This window comes from Oncorhynchus nerka, linkage group LG7 (genome assembly GCF_034236695.1).
Source record: "Oncorhynchus nerka isolate Pitt River linkage group LG7, Oner_Uvic_2.0, whole genome shotgun sequence".
In the NCBI taxonomy this organism is placed as follows: Eukaryota; Metazoa; Chordata; class Actinopteri; order Salmoniformes; family Salmonidae; genus Oncorhynchus; species Oncorhynchus nerka.
In genome coordinates this window covers 40,066,262-40,090,740 of record NC_088402.1, presented here as the reverse complement: position 1 = coordinate 40,090,740, position 24,479 = coordinate 40,066,262, and the positions used below count along the sequence as shown (strand labels likewise).

Below are 24,479 nucleotides of genomic sequence, written 5' to 3'. Positions count from 1 at the left end.
TCTTGGCAAAGGATAAATGCTCAAACATTTGTACACAACATTTTTAGAGAAGTTGTGTATGAAACATTTGTTTTTATTTCAGCTCTAGACACATGGGACCAACACGTGTTTATATTTTAGAAATGGTTGCATGTTTATATTTTTGTTCAGTATACATTCAGAACTACACAATGAGGGAATGTGAACAACCCCCAGAGTACAATGACACCTGGTAGCCGACCAGGTCAGAGTAGGTAGACTAAAATGCTGCTAGAGTATACAGTATATGTATCGCCTAGTAGTCTGTATAGAAACCAACGTGCGCAAGCAACTATGGGGAAAAACAGCCGGGTTTGGCTTAGATTGTCATGTTAAAATAATGGGCATCATGCCAGAGATGGCGCTAGTGGAGGACCTATCTAGGATATATACATAGGTGCGTTATGAGTTTCTGATTAGGATATCGTAACATGTAATACCCGAGTAAAGGATTAAGCTTGCATTTTACCAAACTTTCCGACGTGAGTTATTCACATAACATGGAAATGAACCCAAAGCCAGGCGCTACGGAAAAGGACACGATTTGTGGACAATGTAATCGCTGTTGGATAAAGGCAAACCAGTGGAAGAATTGAGCGAGGACGAAGAGACTTCAATATCTGTCAAATTCCGATGCCAAGGACATGAAAGGTGATTTGTATCAAAACTGTTTTTTTTCCGTGATCCGTGGGAGAATTATGAAATCGTTACCGTCTTAGATAAAAACGAGCCGCATGTGCGAGTAGCAATACTGCTTAGCGTTATTGGAAGAGAGTGCCATATGCTTCCGCGTTATCTAGATTTGGGGGAAGAGGTTATACAAAAATAAATCATTGACGTTTTACAAAGACATTTTGAACCGACTCATGAGAGTTATGACAGATTCATTTTTTAACACGTGAATAAACTCAAGCAGAGACGTCTGGTCAATATGTTGTGAGGCTGCGTCTGATTCGTGTGATTTCGGGTCAATGAGAGACGAAATGCTCAGAGACAGACTTGTGATTGGCTGTAAAATGAGAGCAAGTATGCTGTGCGAACCACAATTTACGCTGACTAAAGCCATAGATATATGCAGAGCAAGCGAACAGCGAAACATATCCAATTAAAAAACATAACTACTGTCTTTGTTTGAACAGACAGGATCTGTCAATTATGCCACCCAGAACAAATACAGAGGCCATGTCGATAAAAAATGGAAATTTAAATAATCGGACAGTGATGCAATGCGGAAAAATTCTGAAGATGGGTGCACGTACTGTGGATCAACACACGCAAGAGCCAAATGCCCAACATATGGGGTTATATGCAAATTCCGTGGAAAAAAATAAACATTTTGGTAAAGTGTGCAGACAAAGACAAAGTAAGCCTGCCAATCTGCTAGAACAGGATACATGCAGTGATGAAGAAAAGTGGACATGCTATACATGACATATGTTAATTCTGTTCAAAGTGGCAAAGATGAATGGTTAACAAACTTAACGCTTGCCCCACTGATGTGTGATAACTGTGATTATGATCCAAGCAGCACTCAAATGCCAGCTAGACAGTGGCTCAACTGTCAATACACCTGGCCAAAGAGACTTTATGTAAGTGATGGAGATGCAAAGCCACAACCAAGCAAGGCTAAGGCTGTACGATGGCTCGGTTATTACACAAGTAGGGGAGTGTGAACTACAAACCAATCATGATGGGGGAAACGTGCTAAAGTTCCAATTGGTGAAAACCTTCCAAAAGCCTCTCCTTTCAGCAGAAACGTGTGAAAAGCTTAAGTTGCTACTGCTCAACCACCAACATGTTGTTCATCATGTCAGCACTCAAGAAAAACAACAGGTCCCATCAGACTTGAACTCCTCAGAGGCAATACTGAAACAGTTTGAGGATGTTTTTGAAGGGATGAGTGCTCTGCCAGGTGAGCTCCACCTGGTGGGGGATGAGTCTGTTAGACCAGTTCTACAGCTTCCCCCCCGCCGAATCCCCATTCCACTGAAGGAAAACATACTAACGGCTGTTGATTCAATGGAGGAACAGGGTGTCACTACGAAGGTCACCAAAGAGTACATCCATCCTGGTAAGGGACTACTGCACATATAGAGACAAACTCACAATGCAGGAAGAGGTCGTCCACAAAAGCGATAGGGCGGTAGTGCCAGAAACTCTACGCCCGATGATTCTCTCTCGTATCCATGCAGGGCACTCGGGTCGAAGCCAGTCCCAGGAAAGCCAGAGACTCAGTATTCTGGCCCAACATGACCCAAGAAATAAAAAATGTTGTGGCTGTGTGCATCATATGTAATGCTAATCTACCTAAGCAGCAAAAGGAAAGCTGCACCAACATGACGTACCAGCACGTCCTTGGTCTAAAGTGGGAATGGATCTGTTCACAGTAAAGAATGTTCCTTTTCTGACTATAGTGGACTACTATTCAGATTTTTGGGAGGTGGAGAAATTGACACAACAGCCGCTTGCATCATCGACTGTTGTAAGCAGCAGTTTAGCAGATTTGGCATACCTGACAGTTGTGGTGTTAAGGATAATGGGCCCCAGTTCATGAGTCAAGACTTTGCTTTGGTTTCAAAAGCCCGAGAGTTCCATCATGTGACCTCCTCACCCTACCACAGTCAGAGTAATGGTAAGGCGGAGTCAGCAGTGAAAATAGCAAAGACTCTCATCGCAAAGCCTATGCAGGAAGGCACAGATGTGTGGCAAGCCATTTTGGGGTTGGGTAAATACTCCCATAGAGGGCTTTGGCAGTCCTGTACAGAGCTTAATGTCTAGACACTCCTTCTCTCTGTTGCCAACAACTCCCAAGCTCCTCGCACCAAAGGTCATTAGGGATGTTCAGGCACACCAACGTGCACATCAGGACAAGTCAAAACATTACTATGACCAGCATGCAAAACATCTGCCTGTGATTAAACAAGTGCTCCTCTCACCCCACTCCAGGGATGCCACATGGAGTCTTGGCACACGCATAGGGCACATCAGCGCAAGGTCATATGAAGTGGAAGTAAAGGGACGAAAGTATCGAAAGAACCAGAAGGACATACGCCCAGCTCAGAAGAGCATAGGGCACAGGAGGGCTACATGGGAAGACTGTGAATATCCTCTGGATGGTGTGGGCAGGACACATAATGAGGAGACGGGGGAAGACCCCACCAGGGCAGTTATCTCTGCCGACCGTGCCTCCACAACTTTAGGAATATGTGGAAGAGGAAGGAGAGGCCCTGAGGCTCCCAGAGGTGCCAGGAGAAAACCTGAGGATCCCAGAGGTGCCCAACGTCCCAGAGGAGCTAGGAGAGGAACTGAGGATCCCAGAGGTGCCCAACATCCCAGAGGTGCCAGGAGAGGACCTGAGGATCCCAGAGGTGCACAATGTCCCAGAGGTGCCAGGAGAGGACCTGAGGATCCCAGAGATGCCAGGAGAGGACCTGAGGATCCCAGAGGTGCCCAATATGCTACCAGTGTGACACACTTGACTAGGACAAAGGCCCCTGCGGTACGGGCACTATCTCCCTTAAGAGATGGACAATATATTTTTTTACCTTATAAAAAACAAGGTGTTTGATTATGTAAATACGTATTTTCACAGTGGTAAAAATGGTATGAAGTGCTCAAGCTAATTATTTATGAAAAGGAAGATGTTAAGATAATGGGTATAATGCCAACCCAGAGATGGTGCTAGTGGGGCACCTATCTAGGATATATAAACAGGTGCATTATGAGTGTCTGATTAGGATGTCGTAACCTGTAACATGTAATACCTGAATAAAGGATTATGCTTGCATTTTACCAATCTCTCCGACGTGAGTTATTCACATACTGTAAACATACAGTTGACAATGTGTAAACTATGTTTATAGAAAAAGTTTATTGAAAATATAAATGTGTTTGCACAATGAACACTTGTCTCTCAAATACATCGTTACAGCAAATTTTACAGAGGTAAAGACAGTTTCAGGTTGAATAATTGCACTTTCAAACCTCAATAGCTTTCATACCACTTGAGCCACAGACTCCAAATAAGTGTCATAATGTTGGAAAAATTGCGCACAACATTGCACCGTTCTTATTTAACGATTTGGACAATAAAACGTGGAAATGTGAGCAGTATTTTGTATTCCTAGTTGAATTAGTTAGGGAGCGTAAACAAAGTACCTACTTTTTTTTTTTTACATATGAATTTCAACAGCTTCTTGGTCATGTCACCTACTGACTTCAAACAAGGTTCAGAATGTCCACTCAGTTGGCATACAGATTGCACACTCTTTAGTTTGTCCATTGTCATCTCACACGGTTTTATATGAATTTTCAACATTTTCGATGTTTCTAATTTCAACAGCTCCTTGGTCATGTGACCTACTGACCTCAAACAAGGTTCAGCATGTACACTCAGTGGGCCTACACATTGCACACCCTTTAGTTTGTCAATTCTCATTGATAATGTTGAATTAGGTCAACATTATAATTTCAATAGCTCCTTGGTGATGTGACCTACTGACCTCAAACTACTTTCAGAATGTCCACGGACTGGTGGAGACGGCGCCGCGAGCGTCCAGTGCGGTAACGCGACTGATCCCAGAGAAGCTGGCGGGAGCCCGGGGGAGAGTTCTCTTTTCTTTGTAAAGGGCAGGGCACCCTGGATTGGGTTCACCCCCGAGAAAGGAACCCAAGCCCTGGAAAGCATTGCGATTCCGGCTGCGTCTTGCTGGCCCTTGAAAATCCAGGGGAGAGGGTGTACATTTCAAGCCGGGCCGTATCCATATCCGCAGCAGGTCTCCAAGGTGAACAGCCTCTGGCATGTTTTAACAAATAAGGGTAGTTGGCAAGTCAGATCCGTAACTTCGGGTTAAGGATTGGCTCTAAGGGCTGGGTCAAGGTTTCGTACATAGCAGAGAAGCTCACTCGCTGCGATCTACTGAAGGTCATCCCTCGATCCAAGCTTTTGTCAGGGACGGAAGGCATCTGACTCCACCATCCTCCTTCTTTACTCACGGGCTACCAGGTGCACGCAGAAGGGAGAGCCCAGGAAGGTGGGTAGAAGGAGTAAGACATTGTGCTCTGGATAGGTAGGGGGCTAGGTGGTGGTCGCCCATCTGCCCAGGCCCGTCCTCTGGTGAGACTGTGAGTCAGGTTGGTACTAGCTGTGGAAGTCAAAGGGTCACCAGGTGCACAAGGAGGCCTCCCCCAGAGAGTGTAGGCCAGGAGTCAGAGGTCACCAGGTCAATGGGGGCCTGCCTGGAGGTCAGGAAGGCTCCAGGGAGAAGGCCCAAGTGAATAGGTGTTTGAGTGACACTGTCCTTCAGGGGGGCAGAGTAGGGAAATTAATGTAAAATTGTGTGATTTCAAAATGGACATACAAAAGGGTGTGCAATGTGTAGGCCCACTGAGTGTACATTCTGAACCTTGTTTGAGGTCAGTAGGTCACATGACCAAGGAGCCATTGAAATTAGAAAGTTTGAAAAATGAATGTACAAACGTGTGAGATGAAAATGGCCAAACCTAAAAGGTGTGTAATATAGAAGGGTAGTCGGTGGACATTATGAACCTTGTTTGAGTCCAGTGGGTCACATGATCAAGGAGCTATTGAAATTAGAAACATTGAAAATTTATGTAAAATCGCATGAGATTAGAATGGACAACCAAAAAAAAGGTTGTGCTACATATAAGGCTAATCAGTGGAAATTCTGACAGCAGTTTGAGGGTTGTAGGTCACATGACCAAGGAGCTATTGACATTTGAACATTTGAAAAATGTATGTAAAATCGTGTGGGATGAAAATTGACAAACAAACGGGTGTGCAATACATAAGGCTTGTCAGTGGATATTCTGACAGCAGTTTGAGGGTTTTAGGTCACATGACCAGAGAGTTATTGAAATTAGAAACATTGAAAAACATTTAAAATAAATGTAAAATCGTGTGAGATGAAAATGGACAGACAAAAGGTTGTGCTACATATAAGGCTACTCAGTGGATATTCTGAAAGTAGTTTGAGGGTTGTAGGTCATAAGACTAAGGAGCTATTGAAATATGAAACTTAAAAAATATATTGTAAAATCTCATGAGATGCAAATTGACAAACAAAATGATGTGCAATGTGTAGGCCCACTGAGTGTACATTATGAACATTGTTTGAGGTGTGGGTCACATGACCAAGGTGCTATTGAATTTCAAAAATGTAAAAATTATATTTTCAAATAGAGGGAGATGTAAATCGACACTAAAAAAATGTGTGCAATGTGTGTCTATGCCATCGAGTTAGTGACGGTCCCTAACTGCTGTTAGTGGACGTAAGGAAAACTACAGGCGAATATCCGTCGAATATCCCACCTGAGTCTGTTTTTACCTCGGTTCGAATATTTGCCATTTTAGCAGTGACATGAAATCAAGAACCAGATGAAACCAGCTAAAACGAGCCAGATACGATTCCCAACATGGCAGTTTCTTGTCATTGTTGATAGCTATCTGCCCATCCAGAATCACAACTCACTGACTTCTGCCACATTGAACCGTGTGCATCGTTTTCGTGACGTTGTCAGGTAACCCATCTATATATGCACTGTAGGATATTACGCGAGAATAATGAATAAGCCTCAGCCACTCACTCTCAGCCCCTGTCGTCACCTCACAACGTGTGTAGTTCATTTATATTTTTGGGGTAAAAAATGTGAACAACAGTTATGGTATTTTGATGAACTGAGGATAATAATACCTTTTTTTTAAATGATGCTCTTTGCACCCTTTATTTATGTATTGCCCTATCCACGACCGATGGACACACTAATCTAAAGGATACCACTCTGTTTTTCCACTGACCCGTCATAGCATGGGTGGGAAACAGTGTATACAGACCTGTGTACCTATGGTTGAACATTGATTGGCATGTGTGTTGCTAAAAACATATGCGATTTAAACAGAAGCTACAAAAATGATGTAGTTCGAATAAAACCGTTCAAACGTAGACGTTCCCCTATAGCCTATATGATGCAACTGACCACGAGGGTTGCAGGAAAGACTGCCGAATGCTTGTTCCATCAAACTGAATGAGGTGAAAGTGAGGAATGGATCAATTATACAAGGAAAGTGGCTCATTGTCTAAATACAGGCACAACCTTTATTAAAGTATCAGTATGATGAAAGGACACAACCTGGTGCAACACCGTTAAAACTCAGTTGACATTGATGCTGCAACATAAAATGCTTGTGTCATGTTACTCCATCCAACATTTCAAAATTATTTTTGGCCCGTTATTGTCCAAACTTCTTTTATATTGGGAATAATGGGGCACTATGTAAATGAGCATCTTTATTTTGATCTCAATATAATAGAAAACGAATGCTTTATTAGGCCTATGGTCTGCATAATTACCAAGAGTTTCGCTCTTTATTTGGGAACATCACCTACAATGTAACAATTTATAAACAATAATTGTTTCATTCTGCTTGTTCATGTTGACTGAATAACCCTGAGTCATGGGCTACTGTTACTATTCTCACACTGAGTCACGAGATTTCTGACAGCCATGTGACGTGATACCCAATACAGTTATTCAATTTCAGTCCCACTGCTTGAGAACAATATACGGGAGGCAATTTATGCAGCATATATATATATATATAAACCTAATTGTCGAACAGGCTACACATATTCTACATATTCTACAACTTCAACCATTTAATCAAATATTAGATGGAGGAATAGCTCGAACGGAAGAGCATAGAAACGGATGGATCCTCATCAATATCGCCGACGGTGCCAGGCGCGTGATACATTGCTTTGGTACTGGGGCGGCGTTGCATCAGCAGCATCCGTCATCAGCTGATCACTCTCAAGGTCTCCTTCGCAGAGCATCATGGGGAGGACACTGGAACCGCTGGTTCTATCCGAGGACCGCTACATCCCCTACAACTAAACCAACGTTGGTTCACCATCAGCACCATAATAGGAGACCCACGCCAAAAAGAGGTCACGCAGAGAGCATCTCGTTTTTCATAGGTTGTTAGGAGCTGGACTATCTCCTCAAAGGGAAACGTGCGGATTGTCGCGCATCCACTCCACAAACCTGAGCTATATGAAACGAATAACGAAGACATTTGCAAGGGACTTTGTTTTAATATTATTCTACCGCATTGGTGCCAGTTGAATCGTGGAGGGCGGGAGAGGAATAGCACGACTGGTCACGACAGGTGAATTGCGGTAAATTGCTTGTTTTATACTATTATATGACATATCTAGGGCATTGCTGACAAACCGTCTGTATAAAATATTGATTAGTAGGTCAAGAATTAGAGCCTTTATAGTAGCTTTTGGCTGTTTAAAAAGTGTGGGAATCACTCTATTTGACAGCAAAGTCTACGTTTTGCATTTCATAGAACAGTGATTTTTATAGCGAAGTATAAATATTGTTTTTGCTGCCATCGGATTCCTCTATTAGCTCAATACGCATAAAATAAATCAATTGAATAGAATCGTAAAGAAATGAAGACATTGCAATCTAATAAGACGTTAGAAAGTAGGCTATCAGGATATACAATTATTCAACTTGTTATTTTAGGGCTACTTCAGTTCAATTCATAAAAGCAACATGGCAACGTTTGTTTACAACTGTGATCAGATTCAGCACCAAGGACAACGTCTTATCAGTTCCTTATTTTGCAGGCTGCAGCTTTCAAGACTGTGCGTGCTTTTCCACCTGAAGATCTTTTCTCTTGTCCTCCTGTCCTGTTTGTCATCTTCTCATCAAGAGCTGCTATTTGTTAGTGAATATCTATCTATTCACTGAAGATGGTGGAGGAGGAGGTACGTTCTGCCCCCTAATTCAACCCTGTAAACAGAGTAGCAATCTATGCTGCTGTTATTATATGCTGACCAGGCACTACTCACAAGTACTATACTTTTGACCATACAATGTGTGGCCCCTCAAAAGGTCCCTAAAACCTTTGCATTCCTACAATCCATCAAATCTTTTCCAATTCTGTTGCATGCGGTCAGAATGTCGTATGACTGTTCAAAACCTACTTCATGGTGGTGGGCGTTGTGCTGTATGATGCTGTATATCAGTGAGTCATGTTCTACACTGAGCTTCCCTGAGCCATACAGCACCTTCCGAAAGTACTCACACCCCTTGACTTTTTCCACATGTTGTTGTGTTAACAGCCAGAATTTAAAATTGATTAAATTGAGATTTTGTGTCACTGGCCTACACACGATACCCTATCATTTACAAATGAATAAAACATGAAAAGCTGAAATGTCTTGAGTGAAAACATATTCAACCCCTTTATTATGGCAAGCCTAAATAAGTTCAATGTGCTTAACTAGACACATAATACGTGGCATGGACTCACTCTGTGTGCAATAATAGTGTTTAGCATGATGTTTGAATGACCACCTCGATCTCTGTACACCACACGTACAATTATCTGCAAGGTCCCTCAGTCAAGCAGTGCATTTCAAACACTGATTCGACCACAAAGACCAGGGAGGTTTTCCAATGCCTCGCAAAGAAGGGCACCTATTGGTAGATGGGTAAAAATAAAAAGCAGACATTGAATATCCCAGAATATTCTAAACACGCATCCTGTTTGCAACAAAGCACTAGTGAAACAACAACCACCTTGACAGAGCTTGAACAATTGGTAAATATTGTACAATCCAGGTGTGCAAGGCTCTTAGAGACGTATGCAGACAGACTCCAAGCTGTAATCGCTGCCAAAGGGGATTCTAAAATGTATTGTGTCAGGGGTGTGAACACTTATGTGATTTAGATATTGGTGTGTTTAAATGTTCAAAACATTTGCACAAAGTTATAAAAACATGTTTTCACTTTTTGTCGTTATGGGGTATTGTGTGTAGATGGGTGAAGAAAAAAACAACTATTTAATCTATTTTTAATTCAGGCTGGGAAAAAAGTGGAATAAGTCAAGGGGTATGAATACTTTGTAAAGGCACTGTAGGATTGAACAGTTAGATTACTGTTCTATGAGTAATAGGTTCCAGAATGAGCTTTTATGTAATGGACGTTTATCGTGCAATAGACTATGGCATACACTTCTAATCATTCATCTCTGCTATTGACATAATGAACTAACCCAAGGCCTTTTGGAGCTCAACCTATGTTGTGGTATTAGATATACAGCCAAAGCTAATCAACTCATCAATACAATTTGGCCCCAGCGTCTTTCAGTACATGAGTGGGTTTGATTGGTTCTCTTACAGTAGGTTAATGAGATAAGAGTGAACGGTTCAGTGAATGGCTCAAAAAGAATTAGGCCAGAATCGTTGTTGTATATATATATATATATATATATATATATATATATATATATATATATAGAGAGAGAGAGAGAGAGAGATAGATAGTCTTTTCCCTCCCACAATGCATTGGTGCAAGGAGCAGCAATGCCATGTTTTATCGCTGTGTGTTTTGGTCTATTTTAGCGAGTGTCAATTTAACAGTCACCTTCAGGCAGTTGTTATGAAAATGAGGAAGAGACAGAAATAGTCTTGGAGCGAGAGGGCTATGGAAGAAGTCATGTGTCTGTCATTAGAAACAGGGAGAGGGGGGGGGACAGAGGAGGAAATAAATGCAGTCTGGGATGGGGTTATGAAATAAGTCGTGTGTTACATCATTAGAAAAGAGAGCGATGGGAACACAAAGAGGAAAAGAGAGATGGAGCCCTGAGACAGAATCGAAGTGTACAGTTCACTAAGGTCAGATGAATAAGTTCCACTTCTGTGACTCTGAAAAGGACTACTACCCTGTTGAATTCTTATTTTTTATCTGAGTGTTGCTCACTTTGCAAACAACCCCATTTACTAGGCTACTAGCACAAAGTTACATTGTACACATACCTGAGGTATGACCGTGTGTAATCGTGATAAAAAAAAAAAATCAAGTTCAGCATTTGGCTGGGCTGAAAAGGAAGACCTCTTTTAACACAGTTCTATTTTACGACTTATCTCTTATCCCGACTCTTTCGATATTGATACAATAATTGTACAAATCATGAGAATTTTACACATTTTGAATGCATCTCAAGGCTGCTTATTTCTACTGAGTCATTGTGACTTTACAGGCGGCGAAGGGGGGTAGAGAGAAGAGAGAGGGGGAGTGGTGGAAGGTGAACTTCAGGATATAAACAGAGTGAGAGGAGGGAGGGAAGAGAGAGAGAGAGGGATAGAGGGAGGGACTGGGTTTGGCGGAGGCCATAGTGTTTAGCTCGTTTGTTTACAGTGTGTTAAAATAGCACAGACTGTCACATTGTACGTTTTTGTGACACATCCCTGCCTACTTCAGTTTCTATTCTTCGTTGGGATTTACGGATAGTTCCTCTATTGAAGTGCCACCATCACTTTGGGAGACCTTCCCGTCCAAACACACACATACAAAACACAGAAAATAAATGCCATCTAAATATGTTTGGAAATCTGTCATATGGTGGAAGAGAAAATGTAATTCAGTAGGAGAAGAGGTGAAAGGACAATGTTTATAATGGACCAGAATTGCATCATTCAACTATAGTTAGATGTATAAGGTGATGTAAAGATCAAATAAATGACACTGATGCCAAGAACATTTTTGATCTTATATTTCATTGCATTCAAAATTTGGGGGTGTCATTAGCGTTTCCTACACAAGTCCCTCACGTCTCTGTCATCTCTTCTCGCACAAACTGAGGCTCACATACGGACTCAACACCGCCTCAACCGCGAGCTCTAGAGGTGGACCGAAGGGCACCTAAGCCGCGAGGAAAGGTCGACCCAGTATCATATAACCTCTAACAATATGCCTTCTCAGCAGTGTCTCTGCATAGTGTTCCATATTACTGGATTCAGCAGAAAAGACCCAGAGCTTGATTTATGTGGCCTTCAACGAGTTTCATTTGAGATCTGGCTACAGGGTCAATTAAGGATACAGTCAAATGTAAATAGCCTACATTTTGGTACCCAGCATATAGCCATATTTATATGCATACGACTATAAAGTGGTCTGCTAATGTTATAATGTACCTAGCAGATCTCAGCATGTCTTTAAAGACTGGGGAAATACCTTTTGTATGGAAATGTGCCCGACCCCTCTTCATGAAGGTGGGAACTCCTTAGACCCAAATAACTATAGACCTATATCAGTAACCTGTTCAATAGCAAAATTCTATGAGAAATGAATATATTCCCAAATGTATTAGTACCCTGATGACTTTAATTGGACACTTTTTTAAATCTGTCTTTAGACCCACCCATTCCACTACTACAGCATTAGTGAATCATACAAATGATATACCTTCTTAATCTGACCAAGGCAAACTAACTGGTGCTATCTTTCTGGTTTATCCAAAGCATTGGATTTAGTCGATCATCTTACTAGGAAAACTTCAAAACCTTGGTTTCACTAACAGATCACTAAACTGGTTCCATGCGTATCTCAGCCATGGAAAACAATGGACGGACACAAGACGCAACTTTTTGTACTCAGTATAGGTGTACTTCAAGGCTCCTTCTTTTCTCTGTTTTCATAAATGAATGGCATCTAATTGTTTTGAAGAGACATGTTCACTTACACACGGACGATGAAGTGCTCTATATAACCAGGTTCAAATATTTTGCGGATACAAGCAACTCTCCCAAGATGATTTTAACACTTTACAAAAATGATTTCTAGCAAATCATTTAGTGGTTGTATTGAAGACAAGTCCCATATCATACTTTTTGGTACACGGCAAAGAATAAACTCCACAGCTAGCAATTTCAAAACTCATGCAAGTGATGGAACAATGCTTGAAAATGTGGATGGTTTAAAATATCTAGGTTTGAGGATAGATTCTGGATGATCTTTTGGAAAGCGTATTGATGATTTTTGAAAAAGAATGAACTCTAATAAGCTTCGGGTTACTCTACAGATCGAAGAATTGTTTTACTGTATCTGTTAGAAAGACCTTAGTAACCCAATTGCTGCATCCTATCCTAGACTATGGGGACATTATCCATCGGAAAACACAACCAAAACCTGACTTTGCAAATTAGAATTAATGTATCACAATCTTTGCAGATTCTTTCTTGGATGCTATTGTAAGACACATCATTGCACAATGTATGAGTCACTAAATTGTCTCTCACTCCGAAACAGAAGACAATTGCATTGGTACCGATTTATTTTTAAACATATTATATTAAATGTCCTTGTATATATTAAGGAACACCTAACTTTACAAGACTCACACTACGTTTTTTCACAACAGCAGCAATTGCAAATTCCAAGGGTACATCATGGGGTTAGAGTAAGGTCTTTCAGATACAAAGACCCAACTGACTGACTGGAGTCATTTAGCTAGAGAAATCAGGGCATTAAAATAACACAGTGAATTTAAGAAAAGCCCTTTTTCAAATGTTAAGAACAAACTGTTTGGGGTTTTTAACTAATAGAAACATCACCATGTGAAGAAATGTGTAAATATGTACGGTACCGTTCAAAGGTTTGGACACACCTACTCATTCCAGGGTTTTTCTTTATTTTTTAAAACCTTTTTATACATTGTTGAATAATAGTGAAGATATCAAACTATGAAATAATACATATGGAATCATGTAGTAACCAAAAAAGTGTTAAACAAATCAAAATATATTTTATATTTGAGATTCTTCAAAGTAGCCACCCTTTGCCTTGATGAAAGCTTTGCACACTCTTGGCATTCTCTCAACCAGCTTCATGAGGTAGTCACATGGAATGCATTTCAATTCACAGGTGTGCCTGTGGAATTTCTTTCCATTCTTAATGCGTTTGAGCCAATCAGTTGTGTTGTGACGAGGTATGGTTGGTATACAGAAGATAGCCCTATTTGGCAAAAGACCAAGTCCATATTACAGCAAGAACAGCTCAAATAAGAAAAGAGAACGACAGTCCATTGTTACTTTAAGACATGAAGGTCGGTCAATGCGTAAAATTCCAGCGCAGTCGCAAAACCATCAAGCGCTATGATGAAACTGGCTCTCATGAGGACCGCCACAGGAATGGAAGAAGTTCATGAGAGTTACCAGTCTCATAAATTGCAGCCCAAATAAATGCTTCACAGAGTTCAAGTAAAAGACACATCTCAACATCAACTGTTGAGAGGAGACTACGAGAATCAGGCCTTCATGGTCTAATTGCTGCAAAGAAACCACTACTAAAGGACACCAATAATAAGAAGAGACTTGCTTGGGCCAAGACACACAAGCAATGTTTCAAATTTGCACTGTGTCTTTGTGAGACGCAGAGTAGGTGAATGGGTGATCTCTGCATGTGTGGTTCGCACCGTGAAGCATGGAGGTAGAGGTGTGATGGTGTGGGGGTGCTTTGCTGCTGACACTGTCAGTGATTTATTTCGAATTCAAGGCACACTTAACTAGCATAGCTACCACAGCATTCTGCAGCGATACGCCATCCCATCTGGTTTGCGTTTATTGGGACAATCATTTGTTTTTCAAGAGGACAATGACCCAACACACCTCCAGGCTGTGTAAAATCTATTTAACCAAGAAGGAGGGTGATGGAGTGCTGCATCAGATGACCTGTCCTCCACAATCACCCAACCTCAACCCAATTGAGATGGTTTGGGATGAGTTGGATCGCAGAGTGAAGGAAAAGGAGCCAACAAGTGCTCAGCATATGTGGGAACTCCTTCAAGACTGTTGGAAAAGCATTCCAGATGAAGCTGTTTGAGAGAATGCCAAGATTGTGCAAAGCTATCATCAAGGCAAAGGGTGGCTACTTTGAAGGATCTCAAATATACAATATGTTTTGATTTGTTTATCACTTTTTTGATTACTACATGATGTGTTATTTCATAGTTTTGATGTCTTCGCTATTATTCTACAATGTAGAAAATATAAAAATTCAAGAAAAACCCTGGAATGAGTAGGTGTGTCCAAACTTTTGACTGGGACTGTTGAAGAGGTTAATGCTGGCCAACACTGATTATTGTTGCATTAACTCTACACTGGCGCCAGTTTCTTTTGCCAAGTACACATTTTGCACAGGAATGACAAAATCCCCATTGATGGAGGAGGGTAAAATCCTTGGCATTGGCAACAGTCACGCAGTCCCATCCAACCTATAAGATCACAACTAAGCACATTTCATAACCCCGATCTGGGCTCTTCACTATTTGTGGCTCGATGGTGCTAAACATAGGCCTTTCCTTCTAGCCTGACCCTAATTATCCTTGTTATGGTACCACAATAATAGACCTAACAGCTTTGGGATCTTTTTGGAACACCAGATAAGTGTTATGCTGCCATCTGAACATTTCTCTGGAGACACCAGTTGAGGGGGAGCGCGGTTCTACCTCTGTCTGTCTGTATGACTCATCCTCCTTCTACCGTATTTGTTTAACCATTTTTTGGTTACTACCTGATTCCATATGCGTTATTTCATAGTTTTGATGTCTTCACTATTATTTTACAATGTAGAAAATTGTAAAAAAAATAAAGAAAACCCTTGAATAAGGTGTGTCCAAACTTTTGACTGGGACTGTATGTATGTGCAGTGTATATTATAGGGACTGAATTGTGTTAGTTGTATTAGTAGTTGGAGCAGTAGTCTTTATTAGTTCTAAGCCTATTAGTAGTTGTATGCTGTTTGTTATGCTGTTAATGTACGTTTTAGTTTTGTATTACTATTTCATTGCTATTGTTATTAGACAGCAGTTGCCATGTTATTCTGTCTACTATGTATTGTTCATTTGTTTTGTTTTTGTGGGGGGGAGTTGGGGACACTTGAAAACAAGATGGTGCATCTCAAGAGATTTCATCCTGCAAACATTTTTATGAATAAGTAAATATGCAGTGGTGGTAGAGGTTCAGAGTAGAGTAAAGGTGGTTTGGTGAACTACGCTCACATGATGCGCAACCTCCTCTGAGACCTCAGGAAGTGTAGGCTTTACCTCAGTATTAATGCTGTATTAAGTCATGCAGGCTGCAGACGACTTGGGTTTGACACCTGGCCAGAGACATTATAATATCTTAACCTGTAATTCTGTATGATGTCATTTACAGACAGTGCATGTAGAACAGTACTAATGTCTCTGCTCTGACAGTGTTTTAGTTTTACACTATATGGGCTCTTAATCAGAATGTACTGCCATTAACCCAGGGGCACAACTTTGGTTATAGAAGTGGGTGGGGCCAAAAAGGTAATAAAAAGAAATGAAACAATTGGTCGGATAAGCACCCCAAACAGCCTACCTGACCGCTCAGAGAATTCCACATGGTCCTAAAGCACACCGTTGCCTCGTTTTGTATCACATTCCAGTGATAAAACTTGGGCGGGGGGGGGGGGGTGCCATTTCAATTTCCCCTGCATAAATCCATAATAACACACACTCTCCCCATTCTGTCTAACAGCAAAAGCAGGTGACAGGATACCTCCTGTTCTCCCTGGCCACTGCAGTCATTGGCTCGCTGCAGTTTGGCTACAACACAGGGGTCATTAATGCACCTGAACAGGTTTGTAGGCTTATTTTGTGTTTTCTTATAACAGTGAAAGCATGTGTGGGATTTGGTTTTGTTAAACTTTACATTGCTTAATAACTTTCCATTATGCTTGTCGATTTTGTACGACTGATTTGTTTCTCACAGTGCTTCATCAAGCGCTAAATCAAGACGTTGTATCTTGGTAATGCTTCATATCTGATCTTTCTCTCTCTCCCTCTCATTTGATTTATTCTCTATCTCTCTGTCTCTCTCTCTCTCTCTCTTTCTGCTCAGAAACTGCGGGCCTTCTTCAATAACACATGGATGGAGAGGTATGCCGAGCCCATCAAACCAGGAACGTGCACCATTGTGTGGAGCTTGTCGGTGGCCATCTTTAGTGTGGGCGGCATGGTGGGCTCCTTCAGCGTCGGAGTGATGGCAGACAGATTTGGGAGGTGAGTGGTGACCCCTGTATTCACCTATTTCAACGCGATACCATTTTTCACTAACTATCGATAGTTTTCTAATGTTCACATTTTGGAACAGGGTAGGAAGTGAAGTTTTCAATGCAAAAACCAAAAGGTTTGACATGTACATTAAAAACCACTGCACCTTCACACATTGTAACAATATTATTTGAGCCAGCATACTTAGAATAACATTTCTAGGCCATTGTCAATCATCTTCCCTGATGAGAAAAAAACACACAAGCCTTTATTAGCTACCCACACGTATTGTCTATGGCAGAACAATCTGCTGTGAATAACGTTTCTTGAGCGGGGCAGCAGGTAGCCGGGGCAGCAGAGCGTTGGACTTGTAACCCAAAGGTTGCAAGATTGAATCTCCGAGCTGACAAGGTAAAAATCTGTTGTTCTGCCCCTGAACAAGGCAGTTAACCCACTGTTCCTAGGCCATCATTGAAAATAAGAATTTGTTCTTAACTGACTTGCCTTGTTAAATAAAGGTATAAAATCAAATTGACCGTTTGGGGATTTTTATCCTAGGAGTGAATTTGGTCACTCTTCAGTTCTGGTTCTCTGCCTTTCCTTGGTCTGTTTCTGCCTCTGCTACGCTGCAGGAACCAATGAGGCTCCAAGCAATCAGTGGAGAGTGGTTCGAATGGTTGCTCTGTTTCCTCCTCCCTCTACATCTTAACCTCTCTCTGTCTATCTCTTACTCTGTGCAACACTTTGTCTCTGAAGCCTCCAATCTGTGTGTGTCTCTGGGTATTGGGATAAAGGAAATTGTCCATGTTCCTGGTCAACATCCTGGCTGTGTTCGGAGGCCTCCTCATGGGTTTCTCCACCATTTGCTCCTCCTATGAGATGGTCATCGCTGGACGCCTCGTCATTGGCCTCTTCTGCGGCCTCTTTACCGGCCTTACGCCCATGTATGTGGGGGAGCTGTCCCCCACCCCTCTCCGAGGCGCCTTCGGCACCTTGCACCAGCTGGGCGTGGTGATTGGCATCCTGGTGGCTCAGGTCGGTCCTCGATGGCAGCCATCTTGATTTTCTGTCCTTTAACATAGGAATAGTCTTAACACGTACCTTACCATACCATGTCTTTGCTTATGATACTGGGAATAAAGTCCCCATGTAAGAATATTCTGTTTAACATTTACATTTACATTTTTTACAGTTTACAGTACTACAATTTACAGTTTAATGTGTGGAAGTATTATTTTATGCAGTGATGTAGTTTAAAAAAAAAAGGTGGGTAAACAACCATGATTGTCGTTCGGGGAGAATAAAGTTACGCTCCCTAATGCTTGTGTAAAATAAAAAAAGGTGCCTAAACGGCGTTTACTTCCGTTTACCCTCCACTACACCACTGCTTATATGATTAAGTCGTAACCGGCAGACATTCTGATTTACTTGTCTCTTAACATTGGAGTAATATCTTTCTCTAATTATTTTCTCATTATTCAAATGATTTAATGAGTATTAAATTAGTTTTTAACGAGCGACTACATCTTGCTCTAGGAATACAATTAGTAATATTCCTCCCTTTCATTTTCTCCCACACGCTGTCATGAAACCTTCTCCATTTGAATCCCTTTATAGAACTGCCATAGTTGAATCCTATCTACCATAGTGTATATCCATCCCATCAGTGCTTCCAATCCCATCAATGTACAGCATATTCCATTAATGTTTGCATGTAAACTGCGAATGAAACATTACTGGTAGTAAAGTTAATCCTACTTAAACCTCTCTGTGTTGTAGATCTTTGGCTTGGAGTCTCTGCTGGGGTCGGACAAGCTGTGGCCTCTGCTGCTGGCACTGACGGTCATCCCGGCCGTGCTGCAGTGTATCCTGCTGCCCTTCTGTCCTGAGAGCCCTCGCTTCCTCCTCATCAACCAGAACAAGGAGGAGCAGGCCCGCAAAGGTGGGTGCTCCAAACCATAGAAACCATCAAATTGTTGGGGTTTGAGGTGCTTTGCACATTCTAGTAATTATATTTCTATGCTCGAAATGCAGTCATTTACTCTGGTTCGTCAGGAACTGATTTGTCAGGAAGATAAATGGAAAGGCTTTCATTTTACACTCCTATTTTAGCTTGTATGTACCTGGTATGGTATCTGTTTGCAGAGAAATTATGTAGTGAGCTTTTCATGCATAACAGTATCTAGGGTTTACTGAGAATGGTGCGACAAACAAAACATCCGGTCTGCGGTAGTCCTGTGGGCAAAAACATTTAAATAAAAAAGGGAGAAAAAAAAGATTGATAACGTTATGTAAGAACTGGCACGACCATGGACAGATACTGAACAAACAACTACAACGCAGGCAGGTTTTAATGTTGGTGCTACGATCGCTAGTCTGCTTGACAATGTACACAACTGATGTGTTAAAGGTCCAATGCAGTCATTTAATAGAAAAAACGATTTGTCTACCCAATTGGTAATTACAGTCTTGTCCCATCGCTGCAACTCCCGCACGGATTCGGGAGAGGAAAAGGTCGAGAGCCATGTGTCCTCCGAAACACGATCCCGCCAAGCCGCACTGCTCGCTTAACCTGGAAGCCAGTCGCAGCAATGTGTAGGATTTTATATCAATATCAAATAAGTTCTGGGTAACAACTAAGTACCATACTATGGTTGTTTTAAATGAAAATGGTCAAAAAGAAACCAAAAATAGCTTTTTATCAAAGAGCAATTTCTCAGCAATAATTTTGTTACGACTGTCTGGGTGTGGTCTGCGTGGGGAGGGGAAACTTGTATTGGCATAGAGGTTTGGAGCTCTCTTTCTTATTAGTCTATTAACTAATTGACCGCATGGTGATGTCACCAGGCAGACCAAAACTCAATCCCACTAAAACAGCCTGAAATTCCAGGCATGAAATTTTCATCATCAACCTTTATAGTGTGGAAATGTATATAAAACACAGGAAAATCACAGTTTTGACTGCACCGGGCCTTTATAAATGTCTTATGCACCTAACATATTTCAATATTTTCATGAACATATTGTCATTGGTTGACTTTCTAGTTACCTAATGATTTCACAAATACATTCTCTCCTTTTACAACTTGTATGTCCTTTACTCTCCATCGTGGTGTCACGTATCTGTCCCTCTCACTCCACCGTTTTCTCCCCCCAGCCCTGGTGCGTCTGCGTGGCACAGAGGATGTGAGTAAAGACATGCAGGAGATGAAGGAGGAGAGTTCCAAGATGGCCATGGAGAAGAAAGTGACCATCCTCGAGCTGTTCCGCACCGCAGCCTATCGGCAGCCGCTCCTCATCGCCGTCATGCTCCACCTCTCCCAGCAGCTCTCCGGAATCAATGCTGTGAGTGAACTATGACTCCCAGGGGGCCACAGTATAAACACATTCTAAATCGTTTAAGTGCCACCAAGGATATCTCAGAGGACAGCCTAACAATACAGGGTCGTATTCACTAGGCACGAAACAGCGGATAAAAGCAGAGACAGAGACTATCTGCTACGGTGTGCCCTTATGAAGATGACCCGACCTTCATACAGAGAGAAACTGCAGCTGCCTAAGCATAGTTGAATGGCAGGTGCATTCAACCTGCCTTATATTCTCAATGATTGCATGTTTGGGAGATTTGTTTGTATTGTTCAATGGATTAAACATGATTTAACGGGCGTACGGCAACTCCATAGTGTAACAGTGTGATAAAAAGACCACTTTGATAAGATGTGGCTACCTATTCATAGATCATGGCTTTGCTACAGATCAAGAACATAATCCTATTGTATCCCTCCCCCAACCCTGTTCAGGTGTTCTACTATTCAACTGGTATCTTTGAGTCAGCCGGTGTCACCCAACCCATTTACGCCACTATTGGAGCAGGAGCTGTTAACACTGTCTTTACAGTGGTATCTGTAAGTATAACATGCTGCATGTATTACAGTAGTGTTTATTGAGTTTTTATGTGAATGTAATGTATGTTTACTGTAAGGTAACTTCTTTCTCTGTTTTTGTCAGCTCTTCCTGGTCGAGAGGGTGGGACGAAGGACTTTGCATCTCGTCGGATTGGCCGGAATGGCCATCAGTGCCCTGCTCATGACTATTGCCCTCCTGTTGGTGGGTGTCAGTTTCTATTGGTTGTCATTCAACATAACAGATATGTGATTAATTACAGTAATTCAGTTTCATTGCTATTATTGATGACAATCTCCATCTCCTTTCTCTCTATCTCCCTCCCTCCCTCCCTTTCTTCCTTCCTTCCTTACCTCCCTCCCTCCCTCTGAGTAGAAGGGCTACTCGTCTCTGAGTTACCTGAGCATCGGGGCAGTGTTTCTGTTCGTGGCCATGTTTGAGATGGGGCCTGGACCTATCCCATGGTTCATAGTGGCAGAGCTCTTCTCCCAGGGTCCGCGGCCGGCCGCCATAGCCGTGGCCGGCTGCTGCAACTGGACCGCCAACTTCCTGGTGGGAGTCAGCTTCCCCAAACTGGAGGTATGAGAGGTTTCTCTAGGTTTCCCATTAGGGGCGAATTCTAACTTTCACTTAAGTAAACACTTCACGTAGTCATACAGTGAATCATTAGAATAATTAGACTTCCACTCTTTTTCTCTCTCTTTGTTTGTAATTCTGTAGGAGCTGTGCGGGCCATACGTCTTTATCATCTTCATGATCTTACTCATCTTCTTCTTCATCTTCACTTTCATCAAAGTCCCAGAAACAAAGGGCAAGACCTTTGACGAGATCGCCCGTGAGTTTGGCGGGGCCCCCCCGCCCCCCACCACCTCTGTGGAAGCTCCTCCCACTAGTAGCAGCGTAACACTTCCTGCCTCACCCATCAAGGAGAAGGTCCCATTGGTGGGAGCGGCAGCAGCAGAGGATAAGTCCATCTCAACTGTACAGGCGAGCCTGTAGAACCCTGTGTCAGGTCGAGGGTTAAATGTCAGGTGTTTGGGTTCAGCAGGTTCAAAAACAGATACAAGCTTAATTCTTTGGGAGTTCAGGTACATGGGGATGAGTGATTGAGGTGACGGGAAATATACTTTTCGTGTACATGGAAAGCCACAACGCACACTTATTTTGGTGGAATACGGTAGCTAGGATTTCTTTCTTTCATGTGTAATATCTTCTTGGAAGTGTTCTCAATTTATAGGTCAAAACTATTATTGAATTGTTTTGCCTTTTACTGAGTGCATCATAATTTGAAGAGCAAAGTGGGCCTAGTCAAAACAAACAACCTCAATAGTGTTTCTGGTTAATAGTAGTTTTAATAGTAAAACTGTAGATTAGGGTCAATTGCATTGGTTTGCTTTCTTGGTTTAGAAATAGCTTTTTTAAATAACCCAATAATCCCAGAATGATCATACTTGGCATTTTCTTTCAACAGATATATTCGTGATCAAAATGATATGCTTTTACCCTATATTCAATGTAAGAATCCACTGATAAAGAATCACATTTGGATGGTTGATGAAGTAAGAGAGTACATCTTTCACTTTAACTTAAGCTGCACCGTATTAACCAAATAGAAATCAATTAAAACTCCACAATAGCTAATATACTCTTTAAAAAGCACTTTAAGGCAAATGAATTAACATAAGTAATCATTTGATAAATATTTACCTGAGGGAGTGCTTTTACAGCTAGCCTATTAGAAAAATACTTTAGGATAGCGTAGAATTGCGTTTAACTACATTGACTAAGGCGACTGCAATAGAGGTTTCAAGTGAAAAAGGATGAAACTTTATATAAAGGATGGGTAACATGAATAAAGATAGTTATTTTGGATATTAGATTATAATAGATTATGATATGTGTTGTGATGTTATGAACTTGGATTCGATTAGAATCAACCACAGAGAACAAAGGACTCTATGGTATTGAGTGCAATTTTGAATTTTTCTGCAGTGAGAGCATTCAGTAAAAAAAATAAAAAAGGAATATAATTGTGACGGTTGTCTATTCAATGTGGATTTGAAATACCACAATAGTTGTGACCAAATGTGAGGATTTGTGCAAAATTGCTTTTTAATTACTCTACTTTGTGACCATTTGTCTGACAATTACCATGTGGAACATTTTTAAAAATAGTAATTTGTTTAAAGATTTCATTGTATAGATAGAGTCGATAAATGTTTATTTTTTTGTGGTTGTGTAAATGATATGTAGTAAATTTTGCTCCAAGCGCAATCACTATTTATTTTGCTCAGAAAGATGACACAGGGTCATGGCTTTGTTCCGTATTAATATAATATATGGTGGATATATGATATGTGTTGCACTGGGGAAAATACATTCCTTTGATGGTAGTGTTCAGTATTTGACCTCTACTCTTAGGAGAAAACGTTATTCAGTGGCTGCACTCCCTCACTACTGTTAACAAGACTGCAATACTGTACTAACTGAACCATACCCAGCTACCATATGCACATTCACTTACTGTACACAGTTAGGAGAGTATTTATTTGTAAATATGTATTTCAGAAATAATATTTATATGTTGAATGTGTGCTTGTTCTGACTTATGGGGTGCCCATCGTCCAATGAGTGAACAACTATTTAGATTTGTTTCCTAGTAATACGCTGAAGCATTGAGACACAATTGCTCTATTAACTTTGTGGTTAAAGTATTATTTATGTCAAAATATACACTGGAAATAAAACCAGTTTCCTTACCACTGCTCCACAACAGTGCTTCCCTCATCCTCCCCCTCTTCCACTTTCCACTTGCCATCCACTTGCTTAGTATACACCTTATGGTGTCCTCAGTGTGTGTCTAAAAAAAGTGTTTATTTGTATTTTTTAGGATTGTATCCTGTATTGTCACAGAAATCTATTCCAATTGACTTCAGAAAACCATGTTGTTTTGAAATGGGGTTTTACCCATGCTGTTGGTATTGCTATTATGTCGATTTTGTCCATGGCCTTTGTTTCATGGCCTTCCGTTTGCTTTGAGTGATCGTGTTTATGAGGTCCATGTTTCGGCTGTTTATTTGCGCCTCTTCTTCAGCACCTTTCAGCTAATGTGTACCGTATGTGTCTGTGAACACATTCTTCCTGCTTCTAAAGTCTTGTTCTCTTATTCTCCATTAGGCACCAAACAAAGGGCATTTAAGCAATGTCTATAGTCTCTGCCATAAACAATTGAAATGAAAATGTATGAAATAATCCATGTTGGTATTGAATTTAAAAAATGTGGTCAAATTAATATTTCAAGATCATGCGAAGTGCAGAAAAGCACACTTTTGAATCCATTTGATAATTGTCCTGTATTGGGAAAATGTATCACACAAACAGTATAAATCTGGCTATACAATAGCTTTTGAGAAAATGAAACATTTACAACAAACATGCATCCTCATATGTTACATGTATTCGTTTCACTTATGTTTGTATATATGAATACAATGTTAAATAAAATATCCCACATCTAACAAACACACAGCCTTTGATACCTTCTGATACTATCGTTGGCAAGTACAAAGTCAGCGTTTTGCTTTATTAACCTAATTTACATCCACCAGGTGGCATTACAAACAGCAATTCCTGGTTGTTTGTTTGTGTACTTCATCTGGAC

The 24,479-nt window shown here is 41.1% G+C and overlaps 1 protein-coding gene and 1 long non-coding RNA gene across 3 annotated transcripts; both read left to right on the top strand.

Moving 5' to 3' along the window:
* Positions 1–84: 84 nt before the first annotated feature.
* On the top strand, positions 85–3,810 carry LOC135572483 (uncharacterized). The gene is made up of 2 exons (XR_010464338.1): positions 85–669; positions 2,965–3,810. It is a non-coding gene; the product is annotated as an uncharacterized LOC135572483 (long non-coding RNA).
* Positions 3,811–7,651: 3,841 nt separating this feature from the next.
* On the top strand, positions 7,652–24,334 carry LOC115131652 (solute carrier family 2, facilitated glucose transporter member 1-like). 2 transcript variants are annotated; one of them, XM_029663523.2, is made up of 11 exons: positions 7,652–8,206; positions 8,679–8,819; positions 16,401–16,502; positions 16,764–16,924; positions 17,710–17,950; positions 18,695–18,857; positions 20,073–20,260; positions 20,716–20,820; positions 20,924–21,022; positions 21,194–21,397; positions 21,539–24,334. In XM_029663523.2, exons 2-11 carry the CDS (start codon positions 8,805–8,807, stop codon positions 21,815–21,817), a joined length of 1,557 nt encoding a protein of 518 aa, XP_029519383.1. In that variant the 5' UTR covers positions 7,652–8,206; positions 8,679–8,804; the 3' UTR covers positions 21,818–24,334. The 2 variants fall into 2 exon arrangements, with proteins under 2 accessions (XP_029519383.1, XP_029519382.1); XM_029663522.2 differs by having other exon boundaries at positions 7,652–8,216.
* The last annotated feature ends 145 nt before the right edge of the window (positions 24,335–24,479 follow it).

Bases quoted from the DNA above. Each gene is read 5' to 3' on its own strand.
- LOC115131652 (XM_029663523.2), top strand. The intron at 18,858-20,072 runs GTGGGTGCTCCA...TTCTCCCCCCAG, and splicing joins GGAGGAGCAGGCCCGCAAAG to CCCTGGTGCGTCTGCGTGGC. The intron at 20,821-20,923 runs GTAAGTATAACA...TGTTTTTGTCAG, and splicing joins CTGTCTTTACAGTGGTATCT to CTCTTCCTGGTCGAGAGGGT.